Source organism: Dermacentor andersoni, chromosome 6, assembly GCF_023375885.2.
Source record: "Dermacentor andersoni chromosome 6, qqDerAnde1_hic_scaffold, whole genome shotgun sequence".
In the NCBI taxonomy this organism is placed as follows: domain Eukaryota; kingdom Metazoa; phylum Arthropoda; class Arachnida; order Ixodida; family Ixodidae; genus Dermacentor; species Dermacentor andersoni.
In genome coordinates, this window is record NC_092819.1 from 68,302,058 (window position 1) to 68,323,966 (window position 21,909).

Genomic DNA, 21,909 nt, shown 5'->3' on the forward strand with positions numbered 1-21,909 from the left:
TATTTGTTCCGCAATTCCAACAGGAAATTTTAAAGGCCAGTTACCGACTGACGAAGAAAGATCTCGCTTGAAAAAACTGCTCCACAGGGCTCGAACGAACTTTTCTGCGGATTTCCTCCCGTAGCGTGTTAGCCGTCGTCTGCTACGGCAGGCCCACCACCGGCGGCGCCACCGTCAAGGCCGCGCCGAGCGGAGGAGGAGGGAAGTGGATGGCGCTACTTTGGGAGATTGAGGGGCTTTATTCTCTAAATGCATTCGCCGTCATCTAGCAGCGCCTCCGCGAAGCCTGCGCGTTGTCTCAGAAATGCATAGCGCACCGATGCGTGCGAACGCTGAGAAACGCGTCACGGGGCGACCGGTCTCCGCTCTCCCACTTCTTTCAGGAAGCGCTGCGCCCTCTAGTGGCGCTGTCGAGAGGTCCGCGCGTGTACTCGGGGACGAGAAACGCGGAGCGCTGGTGCATGCGAACCATGAAGGAAGGAAAACACTTGGGAAAGGCCCTGATGTCACTGTTTCCGTGACAGCCTCCGTGACGCCGCAAATTGGCTTTAGTCCGCCATTTTGTCCGGCGATATACTGCTCTCTTGTTTACATTTCTCGCCTCCGGCGTGTAACAAGTTGCGACTACACCGGGATACGTGCACATTCACACCATAGCAATCCCATTAACGAATCCAAACGTGTTTTAGCATCGCGATACTGTTGCCAAAGTCATGCCGCCTGAGTTTTGGGCTGTAGCGTTGAAAGTTACTCCTCATGTTGGACCACGAAGCCGGTCAGCGCGGCTTTTGTGAAAACAAATCTGCGCATTTTCACTGCGCTTCAAAAATTCACAGACCATGACCGGCAACACCCTTTACGCATAGTCGTGAGCACGCTTAGCGTAAACTCGGGAGCGTGTGCGGCACGGTGCTATCAGCGACGCCTGCCGATGCGAACGCAAAGTTCTGCACATGCGCAGTGCGTTTGCGGCTTGAATATTTTACCACCGCGCGCATCGCGTAATGGAAAGCGCCTTCGTCGTCTGCTATGTTGCGCGCCGGCTGCCGCACGTTTTACGATAAAGATCACACCAACACCCACCATACTATAAGCAAATATATAAATACAGATGCTGTTTCTGAACGTCCCACAGGTGACGGCATACTGCCATGGCTAGGGTTCCCGAGGAGCAGAGGCGTGAAATTGTGCATCTTGCATTTAAAGGGTATACGCAACATCACATCGGAGCATTGGTTAACAGGCCATTGAAGACCGTGCATAGAACAATCCAGGCTTTTAAGCATGAAGGACGCATCCGCAATGGCCCCCGGAGCCACCACCAAGATCTACGACGGAGGATGAAGATGCGTTAATCCTCGCAGCCGTGGCCCAGGATCGTTTCCTTCCCGCTAGAGCAATTCGTGAAGTCTTAGACCTCGATGCTTCAGATTCTACAGTTTGCCTTCGACTGAAGGATGCAGGGTGACGTTGGAGGCGGCAACGACGTCAATCCCGCGTGCTCAACGCCATTCATGGTGGGACGGTGATGCGACGTCCACTGCGGAGCTCCGTTTCCAGCCATAGTACCCCGCACCTCTCATCAATATGTTACGGTGATGTTAGGAATATATGAAGACTGTACTTACAATATATATGCAGAATGAGTCAGCGTAGACAAGGTGGCTGACCACTAACACGCAGCAGCCAGCGTCTCGCAATCTTCTTCTTCCTCTCTCTTCTTTCATCCTTCCGCAACTGTATTTTATCATGAGAAATTCAATTAGTTCACTAACTTCCTTGCGCTACATAGGGGGCCTGCGTGGTTGGGTATGCGTAGTTCAACATAATTTTTGCCAAAACGCCGACGCCGGATTATCTGCGACACGGGACCCTTAAAGCTTTCGCGTTGAAATGGTTATAACGAATATCGGTGTTTTTTCAATGTCAGATCTTCAATTACAGGTAGCATGCGCCTTCTTTGGGTGTTACTGCAGCAACGTTTGCTCATTTTCGCTTCGCAAAACACGGCGCACGCTCTCCTTAACTCACCTTGGTTAACGCTTCCCTTCCGCCTTGGCGCGACGTGCACAACTCAAATCCCACTCTGCTCATTTACCAGGTTGTACACGCCGTTTATATACATTGCAGAAAACAAGACCTAACTAACTGGTTGCTCCAGGATAAATAGCACTCCTTATCGCGTATATCACGGAGCAGAAGTCCAGTCAGGCATACCATTTCGTAGTAACTCCTTTTCCATTGAATGGTTTCGGATTTTATTTCGGAAAGCCTGACATTTTCCGGAACTAACAGCTCCGGTCGGTGTGTATGGCGCGAAATCAGAAAGCGTGCAGAATGCCAGGTCAGCGTGCTTGGCGCCGTGCAAGGAACGCGCTTGACCACGGAAGGTGCTGAGTCACCCAAAATCACGCAAAAGCGTTAGTATCAGCGAAATAACCCGCCTAGTATAGATCACCTGGCTTCATGGTCGGACAGAAACGTGTCACTTGACATTTTAACATGACATCGAATGGAATTGTGATAAAGCCGGAAAATGCATATAACGGAAAATTTTATCGGACGCTGGCAGCCTCGATTACCCTTCGCATATTGCAAAAAAATTGTTGGTCGGAAAACGAGCCATTCTCTGTAATGGTAATACCATATTTCATGGTACGCAGAATTAAAATCATCACGTAAGTATTTATTATGATGCAAAGGCCAGATATGGTCGAAGAGTGACAATTTTGTTTGAGAAAATGGGGAGAAATCTTCGACAATGGGGTGATGAACATCACAGTAATATGGGCGGGGGGTAACATGAATGCGAAAAGGCCCACAAATAATTGGGTGTATAAATGTCTAAAAGCTACATTTCCACAGAGGGGGATGGCCGTCACAATATCTAGGCGATGATATGAGAGGAATAGGTCAATACGCTAAATTGGAATGACATTATAAAAGGGGCTTGCTATTGCAACCCGGAGATAAAACTCTTATTGTGTACACCAGAAATTTCAGTGTTTGCTTTGCTAAGCCATAAAAATGAGAAGACAACATACTTTGAAACAGTGCACTTTATCTACAATACTGCTATTTTATTAGTACAAATTTATCTACAAGGCAGTTATACACGACCACAATGCAACCCTGAGTTGTAAAGGTGTAAAAAGGGCATAAAATGCATACAGCTGTTCTTTATACCCGTTTTGTTCCATACATTCTAAAACATAGCACAAGACAACGCAGACAGACAAAAAAGATCAACTGGCAGCCATATATGTAAATGGTGCACATAGTTTACATGCTGCCATATTTTACATGCATAAATTATGGCTCGCACCGTTTCCATTCAGAACGGCAGTGAATTTTACAAGAGGGGCGCGCGTCGACGTGATAAATATACGCATATTGCTTCCTGGGTGAACTGCAATAAATGAAACAGGACAACGGAAGTGCTGCATCTCAAAAACTACGGCATAATGAATTTCAAGTTCTTGCGAGTTCAAAGTCGGCCACGGGCGAATTAATGATCAAATTGTTATCTTTTCGCTGCTCTTGCGGTAATTTACCCCATCTGCAATAAAAATGTCGCGACAGCTTCACTTCACATTACATTGTGTGATGTGCTGGCCAAGAACGCAACAACGCCACCGGCACTATTTGAGCATTTTCGATGCTTTCGTTTGGAAGAAATTGCATGCTTCAAGAGAAATAGCCATTTAACTACATTGCATTAGACAGTACCGGCAGATAACGCAATCGCTGGGGTAGACAGATGAATTTTTCGAACACGAAAGTGATCAGCATGTTTGTTGTGTGTTAAACGTCAAGCAGCATGTTCTGTGAGCGAATTCGCTGCCAAAATACAGGCAAAATTCATTGTAGGCACGACTTGGCTGTTTGCGTGTACATGCATGACTCGCTGCTAGGTTTTATGGAAGGTTACAAAAACGCAGCGCGATTGGAGGGTAAAATTGATTTGTTGAGTGGACAGCACTGCGTTGGGTAGCCCTTCAACCGTTCAGTAGCCCTCTCAATAGAACCCGTATGACCATTGTAAGACGCGAAAAAAAGAAAAAGCATACACAACAAAATCTACTTAGGAATAAAAAAAAAGTGCATCACACTTTTGTTTGCATCTCGAACTTCGCCCGAGGTCTGAGGCCTTACTGAAATCTCTTGCATCAGAAAGTATATCCTCGAGAAAAACATGGAAAAAGAAGTTTCATGACACTGCACTGGAAATGAACTGCTGAAAATTGAATCAAGTCAATGAGTATCTCTAACGGTGCCCTCTTTTTTTCAGAACTTAGTACTGTAGGGTCCATACAAAGCACAGAAATTCCATTTGGAAGCCTTAGTCAGCTTCCTAGAGACATCGGCTACAATATACCACAAAAATCTAAACGCCAGAGCGCGGTGAAAAATAAAATTAACGCCGAACGGTGCACTGTAAATAAAAAAAAAATATTAAAGTTTTTCAAGAAGCGACTAGAATAACATACAAAACAAACATACCGTTGCTTCATAGACATGATTTAGAGCAGACGCTTTTACTTTGAGCATCTTGGAAGTGTCGTGCACATAAAATGCATTTCTGAGTGCTTCATAAAACGCCAGATACTGGCATGCATACTACGGAACGAATGTTAACGACCTTTGATTAACGTATTTCGCCCTAACTTTCCCAAAAAATGACGCGTCAAAATGTTCTCAAAGGCTCTGTTAAAACGTGATGACAAACATCATAGGTTTACAACCTAAGTCGAGAGAAAATGGCGCATTTCCCACTTCAAATAAAATAGGTAGCGTGACCTACGGTAGTACCCTCGCCAGCTTTGCGTTCAGGAAAAACAACAGCTGGAAAAGGCATTGCTACTGTGTAACGAGACCGGTGCGGTCAGCGTGCGCATCAGGATTTACACTTATTTATGGCTTTTCCGCACGTATAATAAAAAAATCGTAAAGAAATAAATGATGGAATGGATTCCTGCCGTTCTTCATGTAGCACTCCTGCGTCCTAGCTGAAACAGTGTTCCAATACGCGGATTCGGTTTCTTCCGACGTTGAGCTTACAGAGGCGTAACAGTGCCAGCTGACATAGATGAAGCGGCCGAAGTGCATACCTTTTGGCGGTGAGGATTTTCCGTTAAAATGGCGGACTGTCCTCGTCTAATGCCCTGATAGTCAGACTTGAGGCAGTATGGATGCACGTCCACTTCATTACAATACGCATACATGCATCATAGAAGCGAGCGATCACTCCACGAATCGACATACTGTCCTTCACGTGCTGCAAGCACTGTCAAGACTCAACCATGAATGGGAAGTACATAACGTGGTTGGCGTTGCTTCATCTTCACAATTTACTACATCTAAGCGAAAACGAACAAGACGACGGTTTCAAGTACAACGCCTTGCAGTTCGCCACATAAAACGGCAGTCTGCCTTCGCGGTGCAATTTATAGGCTACAGGCTGTTTTTTTTTAACATTAATCGACCGCATTCACTCTGTGACTCAAAGCATCAGTGCAGTGTCGGCAGTCATAACTTTGTGAAATACGGTCTTGGACAAGTTGGCAGCATAAATGCGGACATTGGTCAAGAACATAGCAAATAGCAGACTGTAAAAGTGCTGGCTACCATGCGTCAAGCAGATCTCACTGTAAAAATAAAAATTAACGCAAAAGCAGGAAATATCAATTTAAGCTGGTATGTGAAAGCCAAAACTAATTGGACTATTCGAAATGAAGCTTCGAATGCGGGACATTAACGAATAGGGCACCATCATAACGGCATGGTCTCCCATGTTTACTTGATGGCTGCAAGACAAGTGATCAAAAATTGAGCCTCAGTTGCCTTTTTTTTTACACGAGATGTCTAGAAAGATCATCGGAGGTTTACAAAACGTGGTCTTACCACAACCTTTCGTGCCCCTATCTATGAGATGTGCAAATGAAGTTCCGACAGCTCTGAGAAATACTGCTGCTGCTACCTGCCGAGTAGTGGAAGGCGAGAGCAAGAATGCTCGTCACCATCAAAAGCCCTTGCGAAAGATAGCAAGCATTAACGCAGACATTAGAGTCAGCCTTGCTCAAGCGCAGTGGTACCGAAACTTATCTGAAAGACGTACCACGAGAACATGGATCAGGAGTCTTGGACATTGGGATATGAAAATGACAACTTGGGCAGGCCAGTGCTCATACGACATGTTATCAACAGAAGATCACGAAAAAAAATTGTATAAGGACGCCAGACAAGCCCGATTGCTAAGTGCTTATCTATCCTTCTATTCTTACTTGTCGTCTTTCACGTTGTCTAAATCATTTAGAAATACATCGAGAATTATAGATACAAGTTTCATACAAGCCCCTTGACTACGCTATATAAGCACGTCGCCTTTCATCCTAGTCAAGAAATCTGTCACCACATGGCAGCTCTTGCCACACAACTGCGTCATTGGTGAGGGAAAGACAGTGCATAGAAGTCTACGGAAGTCGGCCGCCCGTTGGAGCCATACCTGTTGCGTCTTTCCAACCTGAAAGCATGTCGGTCAGTCAATTAGATCCACTTAGCGCTCGTCAGCCACTGAACGCTCTTGACACAGCTAACAAACCCCGAGGAGCGCGATATTGCTTCTATAAAGAGGCACCATCACATTTCTCCCACGCCAATCCGTCAAACAAGAGACGCAACACCAAATCCAATAGCAAAACTCACTCCAAACGATGGTCCAACTGGAAGGCCTCCTGACGATCTAGCACGGCTGTAACAGTTAACACCGGAAGCTGGGAAATAATCCGCCATATCGTAAATGACCAGCCCTCAGCTCAGCTTCTGTTGCCTTCGTTCATAGCGCAAGACAGGCTGCGCTGTTTACTGGAAGCCGGTTGGCAAAGATCGGTTGTTCCGAGCATGCGCTGACAGATCAACATGTCGCCGCTGGTGGCGCTAATCTCAGTGCGGAATACAGCACAGCATATTCTGATGACTCCGCTCCCCGCCGTGGGTTTAACGATGCCAAACGAAGGGCCTTAAGGCTACGCAAGCGAGGTGAGCAGTGGCAGTGCCAATCTGTTGGCACACAGTTCTTGAACAGTGAAACGTGCGAACAGCGACGGGCAACCTGTTTCGCAGCGCATGCTCAAAAGCAAGTTGTCTTCAGTCAGCGCACTACGAAATGACTCTCATCGTGCGCGCCGCTTCCGTGCTCTTCAAAAGCGCAACACTAGCTACGCCTCTAGAGCGCGGACCCTTCCGATTGGCCCGTGCGATCAGTCGGCGTGCAGCAGAGCGTCCGGCTCCATGGCTGCCAGCGCCGCCTGGTCGAGCCCCAGAGCGGCGGCGACGGCGGCCACGTCGAGGCCGAAGGAGCGCAGAAGGTCGGAGAACCGTAGCTCGCGGCCGGTCATCGGGTCCAGCATGCGCGGGCAGCGGCGGTTGCACTGTGGCCACGCGCAGCTGTCCATGAGCCAGTGTTGACAGAGGTCTTCGTGCAGCCGCCAACGGTGCTGGGCGTGCCGGCTGCCGGGTCGCTCGCGAGACCTACGCCTTGGCTCCTCGGGCCTCAGAGGCCCTGACGTGGCTGCTGCAAAAGAGGAAGACGCCATTAAGCAAAGTGGCGGTGATGCGGGCTACAGATTGCGACCGGTGGAAGCATGCGTTATTTTTTTCTAGCAGGATGGCATACGGTAGACAGCGGGCGCTCATGCTTTCTTGTAAACCAAGGGATAGTCCTGCCTGATGGCCTTTTTTCGAAGGTTACTTCTTGCTGTATTTACCGAGTGTGCTAATGAATAAAACTAGGCAATGAACCTGGGCCGGAAAGTTGTTTGGGACCTACAGCTGTGGCAATACAAAGAGCACCAGCGGGAATGGAAGTGCGATGGTGGTGCGAGCATCCATTTTATACTCATATAAAGAAAACAAGTGAACGCGAGCACTTTTCTTTCGTAATGTTCCTTGGTCGTCCTGCATAGTTAAATGTAAAAAACTGGTTGACTGATTGGTGAATTTGTTCTGGGTGCTCTGAAACGAAGAATAAGATGAGATATATAGGTGAATTATGTTGTTTTAAGACAAAGATCTAGCGAAATAACCAGCGAGGTACTACAGAAAGATTGACTCAGTAGAAAGAATGAATACGTTGTCCACTTACAATATTCTCCTTTCCTTGCTTTTTTCAGGCCCTTTCTGTTGTGCCTGCAGTTCTTTCGTCTTGTCTTCATGTTTCGACGTCGTGTTTTAGTTTTTTGTGCATGGCCGTTCGTCGTTACTGTCGCAGATACGTCTCCAAGGTTTCTGTGTAGAAAGCTGTAACGAAAGAATGCACGTCCGATATAAGCACAGGAAAATTATTGACAGTGTAGGCTGAAATACTCTGTTTTAATGAGTGTAGTAAGGACTCACGGCACGGACAAGAGTCAAAAGAATATCATAGCGCTTGGTTCCTATAGTAGACTTCGCCGCCAAACAAAGCTGTCACGCGGTGAAGCATCCACAATGTAATGTGGTGGAGCAAAAGAACGTTTTGACTTGCCTATGACGAAATCAGTTGGACGGGATACAGAGAGGACACGTAGCTGTTATTGTAGAAATATTTCAACATTCCGAAGAACTTGAACCGCATGAACTACGGGTTGGTAAACAAAACATTACTTTCTTAATGCTAAGGTCGCATAAAACAAGGGGATAAATCGCGAAATCCACGTCAGTAACAGCCTTCAATTGCTGCCAGTACAGTTATTAAGTGTCTCGGTGCTGGTACTGTGACCGGAGTCGGCGACTGCACGCAATATTGTTAAGGAACACATACTGTGTCCTGTGACAGTGGCCCATTTCCACGATTGATATGCTTCAAGAAAATACATTGCGTATGTTTGACCGCGTAACATTACTCTATTACGGAAAAGCTAACTTTAGGAAACCGGCGTTATGCAACGTTTCTAGACATTTGCCGCCTCACTTCCCATTTCAATTATTCCTGGATAACTATAAAGGATACGAGACGAACTTTGACCAGAACGTCCATCCGGAATGCTTCACAAAGATAGTGATAACATATGAATGTCCTATTTGTCAGCAGCCAAAAGAACTTGAGCGCAACAGTGTGAACCTTACATTAGCGATGTATTTTAAGGTAAAAGCCTTAAGTACCACAGACCCCCGATAGTCTGGAAAACGCGGCGTGTGGTACAAAAAGTCATGCAAGTTTACCTCACGCAAACACGCGCTCATGCCACTGCTCGAGGTTACAGCTGGCTCCGATGCCTCTCATCATGCAAAAAAATTTTAAGAAGCAGACGTAATTAAGATATAGTTAATTCAGGCACTGGAACCCATGACCTTCGGCGGGAGTCGAACCCCCGAGCTTATGTGGAAGTCGAACCCACGACCTTTGTCTTAAGGTGAAGTTAATGAAGGCACATTTAATTATTATAGAGTTAATTAAGACACTCGAACCCAATACATTTGGTGGGAGTCGAACCCACGACCTTTGGTGTTAATTAGGGCGAATATAATTAAGGAACAGTCAATTAAGGTAGCGTAAATTAAGGCACTCAAACCTACGACCTTTGGTGAGAGAAAACAAGTAATGAGAAGTAACAATGCATTCGAATGAGAACGGAAAATAATTTCATGAATATCTCCTGAGCACGCAGGCTTTCATCTTCAACCTCTTTTGCGTATGCTAAAGTGACTGTCAATTCCTTGAAGCAAATTTTTCTTTGCCTATCTTATATGTGACCTAGTACAGCTTATATATATATATATATATATTGAGAGCGCGACCCCTGACTGACTCTTCTTTATATCTACATATTATCATCCCTTGTACCAATTCCTCATCTGCAATAATCATCATTAGCCGCACAGGTTGTTCTGCTTCGTCGTAGGTGGAGCTAGGCTGAATTAAACGGTTCATAATATATATATACATATGAAGTAGAAATATTGCAGTGTCGGAAATGCACGTGGAACACCGCACAAAATTCAAAGTGACATGATAGTTCTAGTAAATAGCATAGTGAACTTTGAAGGAATTTGGAAACTGGCACCATTTTTGAAAATAAGTGCGGTCAATATTGGGTAAAATTTCACTGTTTCTCCACTTGCTTCGATTTTTTAAGGAAAGCGCCTTTTCATTCATTCAAGTTCAAAAGTATATCCAACACCCATGCACTTGATCGCGCACCTTGGGAACGCAAATCTTGAAACTGGCGCTTCATTGAATTCGTTATATTACTTGCCAACAGAATGACTACAAATCGCAAGGAGCAATATGTGCAGTGATGTAATTCGTTCAAAAGTTCATTAGCAGCATTTCGGTAATTAGACGTTTATGAATTTTCATTTTCCACTGAAGATATGTCTACCTTTTAGAGTAATCGATCTCAACAAGCAAAACGAAACCACATGCCAGTGGCGGTGTAAAACTTGTGTTAACGTTTAACGTTAACACAAGCGCCCTTTGCAATGGGAATGTGAAAACTGTACTAATGCTAACGAGCTTGCTTTTATTATTTCTTTTTATAATGACGCCGATCACGCAACAGAGGTATCAGATAAGGTAGACTTTCAAAAAGAAGCTCGGAGTGGTAACGTCCTTGTGCAAATGCCATGTGTTCTACGTAACTTGCGCCGAAAGTACACAAAAATATGCGAGTATCACATTGCTGCACATACCCAATATAATGATGTTTGCCGTCGCCCGGGGCAAGTCAGAATATCTTTTTCTCTCTCACCTAGTTATATTATTAATTATTATTAATTATTCAACTCCTCAAATATTACAAGGCGTATTTGACACGCCCGGGGGGCCATGGCTTATACTGAATTTATTCGAGGTTGTTACGTTTCGCCTACAACGCGCGGTAATGCCGGCGCGGATGCAACGGACGCCGGGGCTTTGTTCAAAGCGGCGGACATTTTGGCCCGTCCGACGCCGCCGCGACGCCTACCCGCCAAGCGTGTCCAGGCGTGTTTCAGTGCCACGTGTCTTCGTGTGTGCGTGTGCGTGTGTGTGTGTGTGCCCTCGCTTGTCAAAGCGCGGCAGCCGGGGAGCGGAGTTCCCCGAATGAGGAGCCTGGAGGTCTCTCGGCTCAACAGTTCGCGCCGTCGTGTGGGCGGTTGGCGATGCGTCACTACACTCGGTTCAGCAGGTCTCTCGGCCCGACAGTTCGCGCCGTCGTGGGCTCCTGCTGCGCCGTCCCGGGACCTTCATCCCGTGACCTTCCCTCCTTCCCTTTTGGACCGCGACGCCGGGAGTATAAGAGCAGCTGCCCCCGGACGCCAGGGAGAGGCTCCGATTTGTACTGTTGAGTTACGTGCTCTCCCGTCTCTCCACTTCGGTCGAACTGACCGGCCGCTCTTTTGCTATGTTAGAATAAACAAGTTGTTCTGTTACCAGTCTTCTCATGCTTTGCCGGGACCTTCGGATGCTTCCAGTGCCCCAGGCCGCCAGGCCAACGCTACCCTTGGGGCTTGCGACCCATTGGCAATAACGGGCGTCAGCACCGAGACCCCAACAACTCGTGCCAGCGGTACGATTCCAACATCTGGTGGCAGCGGTGGGATCGCGACAACGGAGGCCAGCAGCGAAGAGATGCGGTTGACTGTATGCTGAGCAGCACAACGACCATCCGGGAGCAGCGCAACGAGCCCTGTGTGATGACTGGTTGCCTGCAGCGGAACGACTGCGCTGAAGTCTTGGCTGCAAGGTTTGGTGAGTGCGGGACTTTCTTCTTCTGAGTTTTGCCAGGCTTTTGTTAGTGTTAGAAACAGAGCTGGTAATTGTGGTTGTCGTTGCTACCGGGTTAGTTTGCGGCAAGACAATAGTAGGCAGTAGAGAAAGCAGCATTCAGAGCAGCCATGGATTTGAAGTCGTTGCGCAAACCGATATTGCTGGAGCTTGCAAGAGAGTTGGGTCTGGATGTCTCAGACAAACTCAGAAAACCAGAAATGCTAAGGGCTATTCTTGAGTTAGAAGCTGAGGATGACGAGCTGTCGGAATGCCTTGAGACCATTGAGGAGAGGGAGCGTGAACTTAAAGAACAGAAAGAGAAAGATGAGCGTGAACGAAAAGAACAGAAAGAAAAAGAAGAGCGCGAACACGCTTTGGAAATGAAGCGTCTCGAGGTAGAGATGGAACGCGCTCGTAATGGAAGTCAGGCACACGGTGCAGGAGAACGAGTATTGTTCAAAATGACTGACCTGATGCGGCCGTTTAAGCTTGGAGAGGACATTGGTTTGTTCCTGGTTAACTTTGAGCGAACGTGCGAGAAGCAGGGGTTCTCTCGGGAAACGTGGCCACAGCGCTTGCTCACTTTGCTACCCGGCGAGGCGGCCGACGTAGTCGCTCGCTTAGAGAGAGAGGAGGCAGAGGATTTCGACAAAGTGAAATCGAGTCTGCTAAAAAAGTACCGGCTGTCAGCGGAGGCGTTCCGTCGGAAGTTTCGGGAAAATGAGAAAGGCAGAAGTGAGTCATATACAGAGTTTGCGTACAGGCTTATGTCAAACATGCAGGAGTGGCTCAAAGAAGAGAAAGCGTTTGGTGACCACGAGAAAGTTCTGCAGTGTTTCGGGCTAGAACAGTTTTATAGTCGGTTACCTGAGAACGTGCGGTACTGGGTCTTGGATAGGCCAGACGTTAGTACGGTGGCTAGAGCCGCTGAGTTAGCCGAGGAGTTTGTGACGCGTCGGGCTCGTGGAGCTAAGGACGGTCAAAAGGGTGAATTTGGCTCCAAGTTTGAGAGGCCAAAGTTCACGCCCATGAGAGCAAAGGGGGACACACGTAGTGCGGATGCGAGTGAAAGCAGTCCGACCGAACGTAAGGAGACGGCGGCAACCGAAGCCGAACGCAGAAAGCGGTTCGAGATGAGGCAAGCGCGCGTTTGTTATACGTGCCAGAAGCCGGGTCACTTTTCGGCGCAGTGTCCAGAAACAAAAACACAAGTCGTGTTTTTGTCTATATGCAGCACTGACGAGAACATGAAGCTTCTCGAGCCTTACATGCGAGACCTCCTCGTGAACGGGAAAGAGTGCCGAGTGCTTCGCGATTCCGCAGCTACAATGGATGTAGTTCACCCCTCTTACGTAGAACCCGATATGTTCACGGGCGAGTGCGCATGGATCAAGCAAGCAGTGGAAGCTCATAGCGTGTGTCTGCCGGTAGCAAAAGTGCTTATTGAAGGACCTTTCGGAGCACTTGAGACGGAGGCCGCAGTGTCATCTATGCTGCCCCCCCAGTACCCGTACCTATTTTCGAACAGGTCCGATCACCTCCTGCGCGAGAAGGGGCTTTTGTTTGGTGAGGCTAGCGTTCAGGCCCTAACCAGATCGAAGGTTCGGGAGCTCGCTGCAAAGGCGGTAGTTGCGGGGCCGACGTTGTTGAACGATGAGAAAGGGTCAGAGGCGCAGCAAGCTGGTATTCAGAGCACGCCCGAACGGGATAAAATTGAGCCTGTAGCGTTAAAGGCACCAGATACTGGAGAGGAAATTCCCGATGCGGGAAAGTTAGAAGAGCTTCCGGTCGAGCTTCCGGGACTAGGCTCAGTGACGAACAGGAAAGACACCGATCAAGTCATTAGTGACTTAATAAGTAAAGCATCGCTGTCGCCTGAGCAGAAAACAGAACTACACCAGCTCTTACAAGAGTTTCAAGGTCTGTTCTCTGAGAGGCCTGGTAGGACTTCTGTCCTTACTCATGACATAGAACTTACCTCCCCAGAGCCAGTACGATCCAAGGCGTACCGGGTGTCACCCCGCCAGAACGATATTATGGAGGCTGAGGTAAAGAAAATGCTACAGCTCGGTGTTATTGAAGCGGGTGAGAATGATTATACCTCCCCTTTGATTTTAGTTGAGGTACCGGGCAAGGAACCTCGTCCTTGCGTCGACTACCGCAGGCTTAATTCCATCACTAAGGATCAAATTTATCCGATCCCTAACATCGAGGAGCGCCTTGAGAGAGTGAGTAGCGCTCAGTTTATTTCCACCCTAGATCTTGTCAGGGGTTATTGGCAGGTTCCACTTACAGAAGAGGCTAGTAGGTATGCGGCGTTCATTTCACCAATGGGGACATTCCGTCCTAAAGTTTTGAGTTTTGGTTTGAAGAACGCGCCATACTGCTTTTCAAGCCTCATGGATAAAGTGTTGCGGGGACAGCAAGAATTCGCTTTACCGTATCTAGACGACGTAGCGATATTCTCCGCATCCTGGCCGGAACATATGGCGCACTTGCGGGCAGTGCTAACCCGCCTGCGCGATGCGGGCTTGACAGTCAAGGCTCCCAAGTGCCAGTTAGCACAGGCCGAGGTTGTCTACCTCGGACACGTGATTGGTCGGGGTCGTCGCCGCCCCTCTGAAATAAAAGTGGCCGCTGTGCGAGACTTCCCGCAACCGCGCACGAAGACCGATATTCGGTCGTTCTTAGGTGTCGCCGGCTATTATCAGAGGTACATTCCCAGGTACTCTGATATCGCGGCTCCCTTGACGGATGCTCTAAGAAAGACAGAGCCGCAAACAGTCGTCTGGGACGAGACAAAGGAAAGAGCTTTTAGCGCCCTAAAGAGCGCCCTAACAAGCCAGCCTGTGCTACGATCGCCCGACTACACAAAAGGGTTCGTTGTTCAGTGTGATGCTAGTGAGCGAGGCATGGGCGTTGTACTGTGCCAACGGGAAAATGGAGAAGTAGAACACCCCGTCCTGTATGCTAGTCGTAAGCTGACGAGTCGTGAGCAGGCGTATAGCGCCACCGAGAAAGAGTGTGCGTGTATCGTGTGGGCCGTTCAGAAATTGTCATGTTACCTAGCTGGCTCGAGGTTTATCATTGAAACGGATCACTGCCCTCTCCAATGGCTGCAGACCATCTCTCCCAAAAATGGCCGCCTCCTGCGCTGGAGCCTCGCTTTGCAACAATATTCCTTTGAGGTGCGTTACAAAAAGGGGAGTCTCAACGGTAACGCCGATGACTTAAGTCGAAGCCCTAACGTGGGAATCAGCCTCAAAATTGCTTGTTACTGATGTTTTTCTTCCTGAGGCAGGATTTTTAACTTATTGCTTTTGTGTAGTGTTTCAAAGTGATGATGTGCTTTTTAGTGCAATTTTTCCGATTTGTGGACGCGTTCTGAGTGCTGCTAAACTACTGTAAGGAACTAGGCAGCAGTATAAAAGGGGGAAGAGCCTGGCAGGGCTTAGTGAGGGTTGTGCCGTGCTTGCTGACTGAGCGGTTGACTTTTGGCGTGGTTCTAACGCTTGCCGGAAACGAGAACAAGAATGTCAACTCTCCCGAAGTCACTTTGCAGTGTCCTGTGTGCACCTGAACGTGAGAACGAGGGCTTCTCTGTGCGCTGCGCTCAAGAAACGCCAAAGGACGCCCGACTTCGGTTATGAGCATCATCGAGCGACATCCCTCCGGACAGCGGATGCAGTCCCCTGACCATCGGGATCTCCTTCCCCCGGCGGGGCGGTCTGTTACGTTTCGCCTACAACGCGCGGTAATGCCGGCGCGGATGCAACGGACGCCGGGGCTTTGTTCAAAGCGGCGGACATTTTGGCCCGTCCGACGCCGCCGCGACGCCTACCCGCCAAGCGTGTCCAGGCGTGTTTCAGTGCCACGTGTCTTCGTGTGTGCGTGTGCGTGTGTGTGTGTGTGCCCTCGCTTGTCAAAGCGCGGCAGCCGGGGAGCGGAGTTCCCCGAATGAGGAGCCTGGAGGTCTCTCGGCTCAACAGTTCGCGCCGTCGTGTGGGCGGTTGGCGATGCGTCACTACACTCGGTTCAGCAGGTCTCTCGGCCCGACAGTTCGCGCCGTCGTGGGCTCCTGCTGCGCCGTCCCGGGACCTTCATCCCGTGACCTTCCCTCCTTCCCTTTTGGACCGCGACGCCGGGAGTATAAGAGCAGCTGCCCCCGGACGCCAGGGAGAGGCTCCGATTTGTACTGTTGAGTTACGTGCTCTCCCGTCTCTCCACTTCGGTCGAACTGACCGGCCGCTCTTTTGCTATGTTAGAATAAACAAGTTGTTCTGTTACCAGTCTTCTCATGCTTTGCCGGGACCTTCGGATGCTTCCAGTGCCCCAGGCCGCCAGGCCAACGCTACCCTTGGGGCTTGCGACCCATTGGCAATAACGGGCGTCAGCACCGAGACCCCAACAACTCGTGCCAGCGGTACGATTCCAACAAGGTTCAGAACAAAGTCGTGCACATACAGCGCCATCTGTTTGCTTCCGAAGGCACTGAAGTTATTGTTTTAATTGAGTAGTCATCTGCTTGTCGGCGAAAGCAGAAAACAATGTCTGCGAAAATCTTTGATCCCGCCAGTTGCGCAGTGTGTACTGTGATTCCGTTTTTGTGTGCAGAGGGATCGTCAGCTGCCCAAATTCATCGAGGGTTGTGCTTAGTTAACGCACTTTAGTAAATGCAAGCTTAGACAGTGGTGTCGACACCTCAGAGATGGCCGCACAAATGTGCATGCTGAAGAGCGGAGTCGTGAGCCCAGCATCCAGACCAAGGAAATTGTTCAACACGTGAAACGAAAGAACTCGTATTTGATCGACGACTGACGCTTAGTGCTATGGCTAATAAATTCCTTCCTTTCAGTCGCCCCACAATTTACACTAACAGAAAAGCTCGCATATCGCAAGTTTTGTGCAATGTGGGCAACGAAAATGCTTACTCACCAACACAAAGAGCAAAGAATGTCATGTGAATGATAGTTCTTGCACCGCCATCGACAAGACGGACATGACTTGTGTTACTACATTGCTACGGGTGACGAGACTTACACCAACGCATAAGCAAAGTAACAGTCAATACAGTAGTCCCATCCACCTACGCCATAAACATAAAAAGTCGAACAATTTTCTTACTCTAGTCGGTAAATGATGGCTACCATTTTCTGGGACGAAAAGGTCGTTCTTTTGGTTGATTTCATGGAATGTGTCACAACAATTACAGCAGACGTGTACTGCGAAACGCTCATCAAACTGAGACGCGCGATTGAAAATCAACGGAACGGGAAACTTTCGTGCGGAACAGTCCTCCTTCATGACAACGCGTGTCCTCACACCGCTACCCTAACCAGGAGTGAATATTCAAGATTTTGGCACAGCACTTCTTGATCACCCGCCCTAGAGTCCTGAACTTGCAAATAGCGACTATTTCCACTTTTTGCAACTGAAACAGTGGCTTGGTGGACAACAGTTTGAAGGTGACAAGGAACTCAAGACAGCCGTTGTCAACTGGCTCGAATTCCAGGTAGCGAACTTCTGTGCAGACGGATTAATAAAGCTAGTGCAGCGTTACGAAAATTCCTTAGAATTTAACGGCAATTATGTAGAAAAGTGAAGTAGGTTTGTGTGAAGCTAGAACCATCAATACTCTTACTAACGAATATGCTTTTTTATGACCAAACGCACCTTCTTTTCGAATATGCCTAGTATATTTATAGCGAGTGTCAATGAGAAAATGGCAGGCCATCGTAAAAAATTACCGTTCGAGCTTTCTGTTGCTCAACAAGCGCTACATAAACGTTTTTACCAAGCCTGAAGGAAAGCCCGCGAAACACAATAAAGTGCTGCGCGACACTTTTGCTCTGAATATTTGAGATGTTAATTCAAGATATCTAATTATATAATTAGGCGGAACACAAGAATAACTTGACTGGATACAAGCGACCGCAGACAACGTTACCTTGGTTCTGTCCGGCTAAGTGGCATTTGCAGATATTTATATTCGGTCACAAGTTACATGGAGAACATGGTATATGAACCTTATTAGAGTTTGCATGATTGGTGGTGGAATAAAAGGTTACCAGCTAGGCCATATTGTGTTTGCGGGGTGAAAAATTCCTTGAGATACTGAACTTAGCGCTAATTTTGGATTCGGCGTATATGCCCTCGTGAACTACAAGATGTTGAACCGCGAGGTCGTGTACACAGGGCACTCTCTCACCTCGTCTCATTCTCCCTAGCCGGGAGCCGGTCATAAAGGTTGTGATTCGAGTGGTGCTCATGGTGGTTGTGTTCATGTTTCTGTAGTTCCCAGCAGCGCAGGGCCTGGGGCAGAGATATTCCGCAGATTTCAATCGCCTGCCAGTTTCTGAAAAAAAAATGAAAATGCGATGGTCAAATGGGCAACGAGCGAGTCGTCATAAAAAAGAGATCATTGGCTGATGTGTGTCAATCTAAGCAACACATATATTTAAGATAGCAAAACTTTATAAGCGACTTCACGGGGTTCAGTGCTTTCGTTAGACTAGGGGTCCTTTTTTCCGCTGTCCGAAATTTAGCCTACATCGCAAACGCTCCAGTACGTAGGCTGTCATTCCCTCGCTATTCATGGGGCTTTTCATATGCTTCGCTATGCCGGAGCTTGGTGCTCCTCTAGTCTGCGTCATATCCGTCACGTGATTCTTCATTCTGCGCCGGCTCTATACCGACGCCGGCGATTGGCGGTGTGTTCGAACAACCTCGTAGCTCTACGCTGCTTGCTGTTTTTACTGATTCTTCATTACCGACGTCCTGATCAAACGGCCAATTCGTAGCATATATGCTGTGCTTCTGATTGCTTCTTGATTTAGAGCTTTGCAGTAACCACGGGGTCAGCCTTTCACCGCCACAACCATACAAATTCCTAGCTGACCCACAACGTGGAGCAGGCAATACCCGACGTGAGAAACAAAAACGACGGATTACTGCCTAAAATAGGCAGCAGAAAAAAGGTTTCATCTACCGGATGAAGTATACACAAGAGGACGTTTTTATTATAATCATCGATAACTGCGCTTCAAAGCAAATTCGGGGCGTTGCTAAGTATATTACTCGATTACCATTTGAGACCACCAATCCATCGCACGAAAATCGCTCAGGAACTCCCCTAAACGCTTCTCTGTAAAAATAAACTGTGCCCTTTCTCAATACTACTCAGATACTCCTGAATATAGTTCATCTAAATCCATTCCATTATGGTCTTTAAAGGTGCACCTAAATCTAAGTGAACGGGTGTTTTCGCATTTCGATGGTGGCGAAATGCGAAAACACCCCTTTTAGTTAGGTTTAGGTGCACGTTCAAGAACCCCAGGTGGTCCAAATTTCCGGAGTCCCCACTAAGGCGTGCCACATAATTATATCACGGTTTTGGTACGTAAAACCCCATAATTCTTTTTAAAGGCCTCAAATGGGTCCTTCACCATAAACTCAGCTGTGCGTTTTAATTTCCAGTTGCAAAGAAGTGAACATTGGTGTTCGGGAAATACGCGAAGAATGTGACGAGGGCGAGGGTAATCAACAGGCGCTTTCAATGAAATTTAGATTGAGTTCTACTAAAGTGTCGTCTATATGTTTTCGGAACTAAATGCACCCTGACGAGGGGAATAAACTTACCTTTTAGTGAGAATCTCGTGTGAAATACAAGACGGTGCGAATAAAGCCCTGAAAAGAGAGTAGGATTGCTACATTTTCATGACCAGTTGGAAAATGTGGTAGGTAACTATGATTGTTCATTGAGGTACGAGTCAAATGAACAGGCATTGTAAGTTACGGCTTGTTACTAGACATAATATGAATGACTCTCAAACGTCATCTTTGTTAAGCATTGACTTTTAAGCAATTTTAAAGCAACGCTTTCCCACTGAGACTGTTTGAGGACGCTGCTATACCATGCGCTGCTATACCGTGCGGTGCTATTTGCGGGCTCTCTATTTGCCGGAAGAAGTAAACACGCGATGTGTACGTTGCTGGAAACACATCATTTTGACGTGTCTTATGATCCTCTGCCACCGCGTAATTGACATCTTGACAATTAGAGCAACAGTCTTTCTGAGAAACCCGTATGAGTTTCATTTCTAGCTTCGTGCTACATCCGTGTGGACTACAATTTTCCCTGTCATAACTATTACAAAATTAGATAACTTGTTGTCAATAAATAATTATATTCCAAGGAATAATAATTATTGCCGGTTCCTCTACAAGGCCCTGAACAACCCTCACTTGGTGTTATTCATGTAGAACAACCCGTGTTTTTCTTTAAACTCTGTGCATTACAGCTGAGCACCCAGCATATTGTTTCAGGGCATGGTGTTCATATGTGAAACATAATGAAGTTGAGCTTACGTCACGTTCATGAGAGTGCTACGAAGCTTGCTGCCCAAGGCATGAATGTAGTCCCAGTGGGCCTTGCTTGAAGGGGCAGCGACATTGTTGACAGCCATCTGTGCTTCGTCAAACACCCACTGAAATACAAATGTTGGTGCTGCAAAAGGAATACGACAAGAGAGAAACGTGTCATTTCTGACTTCTGGTCAAAGTTCTGTAAAAGTAAGGTTTGTACTAAGGTAGGCTCGCCACAGGTTCTTAGTTTTTAACAGACATAGACGAACAGTAAATCGCACGAACACGAGCGCTGTGTTTGCGTGATTTAGTGTTCGTCACTCTCTCAGAAAGTAAGCTCGCTGCCTTTGAAATGATAATTGCCAACCGACTCACCCACCAATACCTCATGACCAAGTTCATTTTCCTTATTTGAGTCCATTTTTTTTACCATTCCTTGATATTTTTTTGCCTTTTAGAATGCACCTAGCGGTAGGTAGGTAGGTTCCTGCCTCGCCTCGTTTGTGGCTTGTTCAACCAAAACATTACATGTCCGAGGTTGCAATCAAACCAGCGTACCCTTTAGGCACCAAAGGCATCCACGGCACCAGTGACAGTGCACCGCCTTTGAAATCCAGGCAGTTTGCTCAGTGCACGAAATTCGGGATCAGCCAAAGTGGTATCGAAATAGGCTGTAACGTTACATTTCCGCTGTGCGATAACGGAGTAATGCCATCGTCGTTGCCATCATAGCCATCGTGCGATCCCCTTGCCATTGTCTCTATCTACCTTGTAGCGCTGGCTATGCCTGCAATGTCTTGATTTCTTAAGCAGACGCGTTGCACCATTTGGTGGTATTTTGCGAAGCTTCAGTCATACTCGAGAATCAGGTACCTGAAAAATGCCTCGCTTAGCCGTGATCCGCGCTATACGTGGGATCAGCATTCGTTTTGATGCTAAAGCATAAAATGACTCCCTGAGCGAAAAAGTCGACGTCGTCTGCAGCAGCGACACGGCGCTTCAAAATTCCCTTTGGCTGGGGCGCCATGCCATGAGTGCGCTTCGACGGAGCAGAGCGGGAGAATCGGAACGCCTGCTGCCGCCCTAGAGCACCAGGAGTTTGAAGGGAGAGGGCATCACCGCGACGCCACGTCACCTGCGCACCTCGACGGCGCAGCTAGGGCAACGCGACGCAGAACGTCTTCGATATGCAGTGAAGTGCGACTACGAACGCCAGCGTCTGTTGGCTCGAAAACATCGAGCGGAGTCGGCGGCGAGTGGCGGTGATGGGCCCCAAGGAACGTATAGTGAACAGTTAGCACAGAAATGCAAAGTGCAGATGCGTCGATGCGATGCAGTGAGACGGCAGCGGATCTGCAAAACTCGATAACATAGCCCGCAGAAAAACTCGAAGGACCACTCAGTGGAGTTCAATTAGACGTTAATGCTTTCGCATTCAGAACTCATAAGAAGTGCTTGGTTGTCCTCGGAATTCTTTTTATTCCGGTGCACATGCAGCAAATAGTTAACATATATTTCGCGTGACAGCGCTCTTCCTGTGCACTTTCTCGTATCTTTGTTTGCGTTGCACTGGCGTTCGTACAATGAACTATATTCTTTTATTGACAATAACCCTTCCTTAGATTTCGTTTTTGCGACAACCCCACGGCATCGGTGCGCAGCCTGCTCCACATTACATCTTCTTGCGTGTACTCAAAGCCATCACTCAAATAGAACATCATAAATAATAAACTTATCGTTACACATAAAGACACATTAGGTGTGGATGTGTTTCGTAGATCAGCAGAGCAAGATAGTTATGTATCAAACAGTTTCTT

General features: G+C 47.6%; 1 protein-coding gene across 1 annotated transcript in view; it reads right to left on the reverse strand.

The window, feature by feature from the left end:
• Positions 1–3,059: 3,059 nt before the first annotated feature.
• Notum (palmitoleoyl-protein carboxylesterase notum) overlaps positions 3,060–21,909 on the reverse strand; it is a 66,693-nt gene continuing 47,843 nt past the window's right edge. The window contains exons 10-14 of the mRNA XM_050170912.2: positions 20,096–20,234; positions 19,367–19,414; positions 17,937–18,083; positions 8,144–8,298; positions 3,060–7,573 (exon numbers count right to left, since the gene is read on the reverse strand). Coding sequence (XP_050026869.1) covers positions 7,260–7,573; positions 8,144–8,298; positions 17,937–18,083; positions 19,367–19,414; positions 20,096–20,234 — 803 coding nt within the window. The 3' untranslated portion in view covers positions 3,060–7,259. The remainder of the gene's footprint in view (positions 7,574–8,143; positions 8,299–17,936; positions 18,084–19,366; positions 19,415–20,095; positions 20,235–21,909) is intronic.